The sequence below is a fragment of the Ruditapes philippinarum genome, unplaced genomic scaffold (assembly GCF_026571515.1).
Source record: "Ruditapes philippinarum isolate M1 unplaced genomic scaffold, ASM2657151v2 ctg19001_1_1_1_1, whole genome shotgun sequence".
NCBI lineage: Eukaryota > Metazoa > Mollusca > Bivalvia > Venerida > Veneridae > Ruditapes > Ruditapes philippinarum.
In genome coordinates, this window is record NW_026865502.1 from 19 (window position 1) to 10,431 (window position 10,413).

General features: G+C 31.2%; 1 protein-coding gene across 1 annotated transcript; it reads right to left on the reverse strand.

Annotated features, from left to right (window-relative positions):
- Positions 1-488: 488 nt before the first annotated feature.
- Positions 489-4,808, reverse strand: LOC132729391 (leucine-rich repeat flightless-interacting protein 2-like; the record flags this gene model as incomplete). The annotated part of the gene is made up of 3 exons (XM_060715152.1): positions 489-611; positions 3,591-3,761; positions 4,642-4,808. Coding segments are annotated over 3 exons (461 nt in total), but the record flags the coding sequence as incomplete, so codon positions are not given.
- Positions 4,809-10,413: the final 5,605 nt, after the last annotated feature.

A 10,413-nucleotide genomic window follows, 5' to 3' on the forward strand; every position in this document is an offset into this window, starting at 1 on the left:
TAGGTCATATGGCGATTTTCAAGCTTTTAGGGGGTGGAGGAAAAAACCCGGGTGCACCTCAGTGCATTATTTCAGGCACATGAAAGAATCCGAAGACACTTGTGCAGCTTGAATCTACAGATGTGAGCGGCAAGTGACTAGAAGTCCATAACCTTAACAATATGACCACAGCGAACCCCCCCCCCCCCCACACACACACACCCCTTTTTCACTTTGTTAAGATTGCTTTACACAAAGAACAGTCAACATCGATGGGCATGGTGATTTTTTCCTTTTCTACTTTTTTGGGGGGGGGGGGGGGGGCAGGGGGGATGGGGGGGATTTCAATATCAAAAAAAATATCATTGACAGTTTAAAAATCAATCTGATAATCTTTGCAATTATGATCCTTTGAAAGAAAGTAATTTCATAGATTAGCATTCATATGTCCTGGAAAAGACTTTGCATAGTTCTTAATTTTTTTAAACAGTACAATCAATAAAAAAAAATTATGACTCGCCCTGTAAAATTTCACTTACCTTTAATAATTTATCTTTAATTTCTATTTGTTGCTTGATTCCATCAAATTCTAATTTTAAACTTTCATGATCCCTTTTTAAAAGGTCATATTCCTGAAAAGAGAAATACATTATATAAAATTTTCTCTTCAAAATTCATTTTGGATGTTTTGATATTATTTGCCAAATTCTTAACCCATAGGCTATCCTGCTGAATTTGTGAAATAGACTTTCTTTGCTTTAAATTTTAAGCTGCACGATTTTATTTTAGAGGGATATACATCAGTTTCGATGTCAAACTTGAAATTTAAAACGGCCCTCAGCTTTTCTAAAGGTTAAATATGTTATTTCTAGATAAACCATTGCATATAATTGTCAAATCAAAAGAATTAGGATGGAAAATATAATTTTCCATCCATAAAATACATAAACAATATGGAAACACCTTCATATCTCCAATCTATCCATCCCCTTTCTACATTTAAATTTGTAAAGCAAACAATTTCTTTCCCGGCTTTGACCTGTACATTATTTCATCATTTACATTTAGTTGGGCATAATGTCACAAAGTTCAACATAAAACATATTGAAATAGGTTTAGGTAACAAAACAAGAGGGCCATGATGGCCCTACATTGCTCACCTGACCCATCCGATGACCTACTTTTTCATCCGAGATGACCCATGTTCGAACTCATCCAAGTTTGATGATGATTGAGGCAAAAAAGTGACCGCTAGAGTGTTAATAAGGTTTTTCTATTTTAAGCTCAGGTGACCTACTTTTCATCTGAGGTGACCCATGTTCGAACTCATCCAAGCTATCACCTAGACAAGCATCCTGACCAAGTTTGATGATGATTGATGCAAAAATGTGACCGCTGGAGTGTTAACAAGGTTTTTCTATTTTTAGCTCCGGTGACCTAGTTTTTCATCCGAGATGACCCATATTCGAACTCATCTGAGCTATCACCTAGACAAGCATCCTGACCAAGTTTGATGATGATTGATGCAAAAATGTGACCGCTAGAGTGTTAACAAGGTTTTTCTATTTTTAGCTCTTGTGACCTAGTTTTTCATCCGAGATGACCCATATTCGAACTCATCTGAGCTATCACCTAGACAAGCATCCTGACCAAGTTTGATGATGATTGATGCAAAAATGTGACCGCTAGAGTGTTAACAAGGTTTTTCTATTTTTAGCTCCTGTGACCTAGTTTTTCATCCGAGATGACCCATGTTCGAACTCATCCAAGCTATCACCTAGACAAGCATCCTGACCAAGTTTGATGATGATTGATGCAAAAATGTGACCGCTGGAGTTTTAACAAGGTTTTTCTATTTTTAGCTCCGGTGACCTAGTTTTTAATACGAGATGACCCATATTCAAACTCATCTGAGCTATCACCTAGACAAGCATCCTGACCAAGTTTGATGATGATTGATGCAAAAATGTGATCGCTAGTGTTAACAAGGTTTTTCTATTTTTAGCTCTTGTGACCTAGTTTTTCATCCGAGATGACCCATGTTCAAACTCATCCGAGCTATCAACTAGATAAGCATCCTGACCAAGTTTGATGATGATTGAGGCAAAAATGTGACCGCTGGAGTGTTAACAAGGTTTTTCTATTTTTAGCTCCGATGACCTAGTTTTTCATCCGAGATGACCCATGTTCGAACTCATCCAAGCTATCACCTAGACAAGCATCCTGACCAAGTTTGATGATGATTGATGCAAAAATGTGACCGCTAGAGTGTTAACAAGGTTTTTCTATTTTTAGCTCAGGTGACCTACTTTTTCATCCGAGATGACCCATGTTCGAACTCATCCGAGCTATCACCTAGACAAACATCCTGACCAAGTTTGATGATGATTGAGGCAAAAATGTGACCTCTAAAGTATTAACAAGGTTTTTCTATTTTTAGCTCTTGTGACCTAGTTTTTCATCCCAGATGACCCATGTTCGAACTCATCCAAGCTATCAACTAGATAAGCATCCTGACCAAGTTTGATGATGATTGAGGCAAAAATGCGATCGCTAGAGTGTTAACAAGGTTTTTCTATTTTTAGCTCTTGTGACCTAGTTTTTCATCCCAGATGACCCATGTTCGAACTCATCCAAGCTATCAACTAGACAAGCATCCTGACCAAGTTTGATGATGATTGAGGCAAAAATGCGACCGCTAGAGTGTTAACAACAAATGTGAACGGAGGACGGCCGACAGACAATCATCGATCCTAAAAGCTCACCCTGAGCATGCTCAGGTGAGCTAAAAACAAACAAAAGCAACGTGTTTGAAATAACATCGATGAACATTAACATTTCAAAATTGAACCTACTTCCTGTATAACCTGAAACATTCCAAATAGTGTAATAAATTACTAGAAAGGAAACCGTTTTAAATAGCATATATAATTTGTTCTCAGACCTCTGCAAAATACCATATTTTGTCACCTTAGTGCAATAACCGTTTAAGTCCTATAAAATTTAGAAGGACTTAACCCATAACTGCACTAAGGAGATGAATTTTGTAAATATGGCACATATCCATATTAATTCATGAATCTTTTTGTAAATATTTTAAACAAAAAAGATATATTATCATTTGAAATAAATAAATTTCAAATTTTTCAAAGTTTACCGTAAGCAGAGAGAAATTGTTGTAAGTCTTATTTTACTTGTTTTCCAATCCAGACGTTTTTTGGTTGTGAAATGCAAATGTTACAAATAAGTATGATTTGTTTAATAAAATAAAGTTCAAACAATCATGTTTTTTTTGCCCGCTGCAAAAATTATCAAAAACCATCCTTTGTGACTGCCAACAACAAACATATCTCATTTTCAACTCCATTTTTCCAGGAATACTTTTCTAATTTTGTAAAGTGACCCAAAACTGAAAAGCTTTCCACTTAAATTGGCCACAAATAATACATTTTTAATTTATTTCTAAGTAAATTTCTTAATTGTTAATTGTTTTCCATGTTAATTGCCCCAGCTGATCTATGTAAGAAATTCAAATTTTATGTTTTTAGGCTTTTGGACCTCAGTGGAGTTCCTTTAAGGTGTTTCCCTCTCAGATTCTAATGCTAACTTACTCTACATTTATCTTTATACTCTCTCTGTACTTCTATCATGCCTTCTTCTTGTTCTTCTAACTGTTCTTTCAGCAGTTCTAATTGGAACACTTGACTTGTTTTTGTATTATCTAGTTGAGCATTTGTCACCATAGCCGCCTTGTACTTCTCCTCCAATTCTCGTAATTGATTCTACAAAATGTACATATAAGCCGCGTCACGACAAAACCAATGTAATGCGTTTGCAACCAGCATCCGCGCAGGCTGATCAGGATCCATGCTGTTCGTTTACCAACTCTATTACAAGTAGAGAAACAGATAGCGAATAGCATGGATCCTGATCAGACTGCAGGGACGCGCAGGCTGGTCGCAAACCCATTATGTTGGTTTTGTCATGATGTGGCTCATATATTATTTATTACATGCTTTTCGGTGGTTATTAGAAATATAACAGTGAAATATAAAACTGATATTCTCACTATTTGAAACAGTGAAAATATCAATTTGATATTTTTTCTGTTTTGAATTTAAGCCTGTTATGTTGTTTCAGTGAATAAATGACGTCACATTGTATTATTGTATTGTACGTCACATTGTATTATTGTATTGCGTGCTTTTCATTTAGAATTTGGTTAAAATAAACAAATATAGTTTATATAAACAGTTTATGATATATTCTTTGTTCTTGGGTTTTACATCGCATCAACACATTATTGGTCATATGGCAACTTACCAGCTTTTTGGCAAGGGGCAAACCTCAGGTACCCCTAAGTGCATTATTTCAGGCACAAACGGGCACCTAAGTAGAACCACTGACGCTCTGTAAGCTAGCTTGACAGCTTCCTCACATGAAAGAATCCAAAGATCTTGTTGGGATTTGCAATTCATTTCCTGAAGATTCAATTTGGAATCTTTGTCATTATTTAACACACTTCTTTTGAATTCTAAACATGAACCAGCTTTGTTCATAAAACCAACAAGAAAAAACTAACCCTCAATAGCAACATTACAGAAGAAGTTGAATATATGGTACTGTCCGACAAAGAGCTAAATGGTGACTGTACGAACTAACCTTAAATTGTCGGACCTGATCCTTGGGATCCCTGCTGTCCTTCGAGGAAACATCGGACTCTGTAGATTCATTGCTGCCCCGTCTTGAGCCAGAAAAGCTGGACACACTCTGTAATAGGCAATATAATACATAGGTAAAAGTTGGTAATTTTAAAAATCCTGAAAATCCTGAATTAGGCAGTTTTTCAATGGTTTTATATAGGAATTAGAAAGAAAGCTTTCAGGAAACTGAAAATCCGTAACTTCAGGAATAATCCTGAAAACTTTTACCCATAAATATATAGGATACAAAATCATTCTTCCAGTTCTTAAAACTTAATATTCCAGGGTCATATATCCAAAAAAAAATCATGTACAACAATAGGCACACAAAAATATCACATAAGAATTTCATAAGTTGAATTAAAGATATACCATGCTCAATTTGACATTAGAAAATATTGATAATTGCTGCACAGTGTCTTTGTAAATACAAATTAAAATAAACATGTTTTTTTTTATCACACAAAGTAGATATGATATGTTTAAAATTCCACACACTATAGGTGGTCATCACAAACAGAAACTAGCAGTTTTTTTAAAGAGAAAACCAACTTTACTTAACCTATAATAGGGAATGCAGCTTCCAATACATAGTTTATTCATTTCTTTTATTCAAATTAGATGTATTTAATTGTATTTAAAGAAGAATTTCATAGATTTCAAAAAATTTCTGTCATTTAAATATTTTACTTAAGGATGAGCATTGTATATCTTTTACAAGAGCTTTTAAAACTAACTAACTAAATATAAAATAACTAATATTATTACTGATAGCCAAGTTTTATCAATTTTACTTTTCTTACAAAAAACCTATCTTTTTAAGCAGTGACATCAAACTTCAGCCTAATCAATCCAACAATTGCAATTATTGTTATAATATAAGTTTTTATTGAATAAAATTATATATTAATGTTTGTTTCTTAACAAAGTAGTATACATATATCTGAAATTATCTACACATGGTATATTAAACCATAAGCAACTTGAAAAATAAGAAAATGCATTAAAACAACTCTTCTTTATACCAGGATTTCATTTTCTTGGCACATTCCATGTACAAGAATAAAGGGGCTATACAGATTTTCCATGGGTATAGGGCTGCATGTAGGATTTCTGAGGTATAGTAAATGTTGAGATTTCTGGGGTATTGTAATTATGTACCAGTATGTGCAAATAAAAAAAATTATGCATACATGGGGTAAGGAAATAAAAATCAAGTTTTTTTTTAATAAATCAAAAATTCATAAATTTGGTTGTTCTGCTGATTTGTCAAAAGCTTATAAATCATCCAATAGACCTTTAAGGCAGTTACTTTTTTATCTTTTTTTTTTTTTTTTGGTCTGTTAATAACCATACCGCTTGACTTCAAGAAATCGATGTCTATATTGAATGGCGTTACACATATTCGAGGGCTCGGCGCAAGACTATTCTAACTTGTATTTTGAAAAATTTTCAGGAAATGGAAAAAATATGTTATTTTATTGTGATTTCATTTTTTGAAAAAAAATTCACAACCAATCTTATCAAAAAACAGAAATAAGTTGTGTACATGTTCATTTTTTCAAGAAAAGTGTAAAATATGCATTTTATTGCCTACATGTTAACATAGCCTAGTATTGCACTAGAAAAGCTACTTTTTCCTGAATATTTATTGTGCAAAACTATTCTATCTTGAGTTAGAATACTTTAACACTATAAAATATGTCCCGTTGATTCCTAAATCTTGTGCAAAACTATTCTATCTTAAGATAGATTACTTTTGCAATAACTTGAAAGTTAAGAATGTCTTTTATCTATCAAGTTAGAATATATGATTACTTTTTGAAAATAAATTTGATTTCTTAAATAATATTTTTTGAAGGCATATTATGGTTTGGGGCTGTTTTAAGACCATATTATATAGTATAATTTGATATTGTTACAATATTTGCATAATTATCAGTAATTTATACCCTACTAAAATATATAGCAGGTACAAGTGATGGCAACCTTGACTTATTATCTCATCAAACACAAGAATAGGATAATAATTTTCATTCTAGTCATATCGTTTGTTTTTATACACATTCCCATGTAAAAAAAACTGACTACAATGACACAAATAATGAAATGATGAACATATGGTACTTAGTGCTAGAAAGCATTGCATGCATGCTTGGTCTGTGAATGCATCCTTGTTGATGCACAATTAAAGGACTGCTTTAACCCTCCATTGTAGGAATTTTACAATCCTTTAAAGCAGCACACCTCCAGATTCATGCTGATTTTCATGAAAAATTTGAAAATGTATTATAAAGTTAAATATTGTGAAGTGAAAAAAGAAAATAACTTTCACATTGCAAACAGCACTTACAAACCATGTAAATTACCAAAAATAGGTCAAAATATGCTAAAATAGCCCTGTGTTAGTAATGCAATAGAACTAAGGTTGAAAATACTGCAAAATCAGTCATAAATCGCACATAACATGGAACTGTTACTTTTATCTTGAATCTTTTTACTTTTCTTGAAATCTGAATACTTTTGTTCCAAGTTTGGTTTTATTGAAATATTTTGGTTCATCTGGAGGCATGCATCTTTAAGTCTCTTTTTATTTTTAATTTAAATAGGTACTGGTAAAAAATAAATTATGTTATTGAGAAATTACTTACTAACACATTAGACATTTTGCAAATTTAAAAGATATATCATTAATTCAATTTATAAAAAAATTGTTTTGTGACTATAATTTTACAAATATAATATGATCTTGCATATAAAAAACAAATTTGCTATTTATTCCATGCTTTTTTATCGGTTTTAATATTTTTTTCCTGACTTTTGCCAAATAACAATATGCGCTCTCATTAATGATGTCATAAAATCATCATGTCACATAGTTCTTGTTAAGAAATAATCCTGTAAACTTTTACGATATAATGTTACATTTTTAAAATGATATGACTGTATAGATAACTAGATATTTATGTGTTTCTCGTATTCAAGCACATTTTACTCATAATGGTGTGTATTCGCAATCGGACAGTATTTCTATGTATTAAGTTATAATTATTCTTTTCATCCGCATTTAGATATAGTCTGGCTACTTTGATAATTATATTATATAATTTTACTGTCCACTGAAAAGCATGTAATAAATGGACATATTATGAGAAATACACTTAGTCATTAGTATAATGTGATATATGATAAGAATTAAGCACTTCAATATTTGTTGCACATAAGTTAAAAATCAAACAGAATTCATGAAATACTACAGAATTATTTTTTGGATAAAAATAATGTGATAAAGTAATATATATTATGATGATTGACACAGACAAAAAGTGCCTTAAAACCTTTAAAAATAGATGAAATAAATATTTTGCAATTGGTAGATCAAATTATATTTCATTTAATGTTATAATGGTGTTATTTTATCACTTGTGGGCCGTTGTGGCTGTGTCAAAATATCGCATCGGGTGTTCATTTCATGAAATATATTTCAATCTTATAATATACTAAACCCCACTTTAAATTAACTGAAATATTTTATCTAAGGAAACATTTTATTCTTTTAACATTTGTACCAGTAACTAATATGTATATAAGTTCAATAAATGCATGATAGACACTATTGAAACATAATAAAATTGACAATTATGCACCCAGGAAAACACTTTTTTGAATTTTACAATTAGTTCGCCAATCAAAATTTTACAATTTTTTAGAAACTGACATTTTAAAAGTGTATTTAAATACTTAACACAAAATTAAATGAAACTCTTTAGAACTTTTAGAAGATATATTTTAGTAGTAATTAAATGTCATAATATTACATAGTATTAACTTATTTGTCATAATGTAAAAGAATATTGCTGTTTTGGTAAAAATAATCCTTATTTTAAGAAATAAAATTATAACAAAACAAAATAATTTTTACTGTAAGCAATAAAGGTTGCTGAAGATACATAAATTCAGTGAAAGTTCTGGAAGTTTTTAAAATAATAAAAAATTTCAAAAATTCAAAATTAATAAACACATAACTCTGGAATTAAATTGTATTTCTAGATAAAATATCTAAGTATTATTAAGTATACTTTTCTAAATACAAAGAAAGAAACAATTATGTACAGGCTTGAAAACTTAAATCATGTTATTTGAACTGGAATAATAAGAACCTTTAAAGGAGTACTGGTAAGAGACAAACTGCTATAAGAGTTTCTTCTGATTTTTCATCCCTTTTCTTACCCAACTACCAAACAAATTATAAATTTCTTTAACAAATAGGAGGCAATATAAATTCACTATGAAAAACAAAAAAGTTGCGCATAAATTGCATGCAAATGTAAGAATGGGCTCCAATATGATTAAAATCAGCTCCTAATTAACACTACGCATTAGGATCTGACGACCACCAATAGGTTGTCACTTTCTCATAACCTTTCAAACAGCCAATTATCGGTGAGCTTACACAATTTTAAAACCCATATGGTTTCTAATTTAAACGGCTGGAAAAACCATTACTGAGTAGGTCATTTTCACAATTTCGAGGACAAACATGGTGTTGTCCATATAGGCGGCAGGTAAACTGGCAAAACAACAATGCCCATTAAAAATGTAGTCATTAATTTCCAGTGTATTTCACATTACTTCAAACAATTTTTTTTTTCTATCAAAAATCACAATATGTTTATTTATATCGATGCTAAACAGAAAATGATATTTTGATACTTTGTCTTATTCCTATCTGTAAAGGACGGTTTGATTTCATTGCTAAAAATAGCTTTCCTGGGAAATCCAAATTACAATGAAAATTAAACAAATACGGAGACAATCAGATCTAAACTTTAGTCAGACCATGCAGACTGGAAAGGACCTTTCTATAACAAGAGCTGTCACAGGAGACAGCCAAGCTCGACTAATAAAATACTGGACACAGTAAGGAGGACAAAACTATGAAAGGAAAATCAATTATGTATAATTATGTATTATGTTATAGTAAAAAAATAACATTTGTTAAAATAAATTCCAAGATCAAGGGAAATAATTCTAGAAATAGTCACGCTAGAGTTATGAACCTTGTCACACAACATGTATGTAATGATAAGCAGTATATATTTGAAGTTTGAAGTAGATACCTTAAAAAGTAACAAAGTTATAATATTTCTTAAAGAAAATCCTAAGTTCAAAGAGAAATCAGTCTTTAAAAATTACTTCAAGAGTTATGAACATTGTCACATAAAATATAATTGATTATAAGGAATAAGTATTTGAAGTTTGAGGTAGATAGTAAAAAATAACATTTTTCTAGTAAAAAAATCTAAGTTGATGAGGAGATAATTCTTGCAATATTGGTGCTAGAGTTATGAACCTTGTCACATAAGATGTGGATGATGATAAGGTACATATATTTGAAGTATGAAGTTGATCCCTTTAGAAATAAATAAGTTACAGTAAAAAATAATATTTTTTAAAGAAAATTCTAAGTTCAAGGGGAGATAAATCTGAAAATATTGGTGCTAAAGTTATGAACCTTGTCACATAAGATGGGGATGATGATAAGGTACATATATTTGAAGTATGAGGTTGATCCCTTAAGAAATAAAGAAGTAACAGTAAAAAATAGTATTTTTTAAGGAAAATTCTAAGTTCAAGGGGAGATAAATCTGAAAATATTGGTGCTAGAGTTATGACCCTTGTCACATAAGATGGGGATGATGATAAGGTACATATATTTGAAGTATGAGGT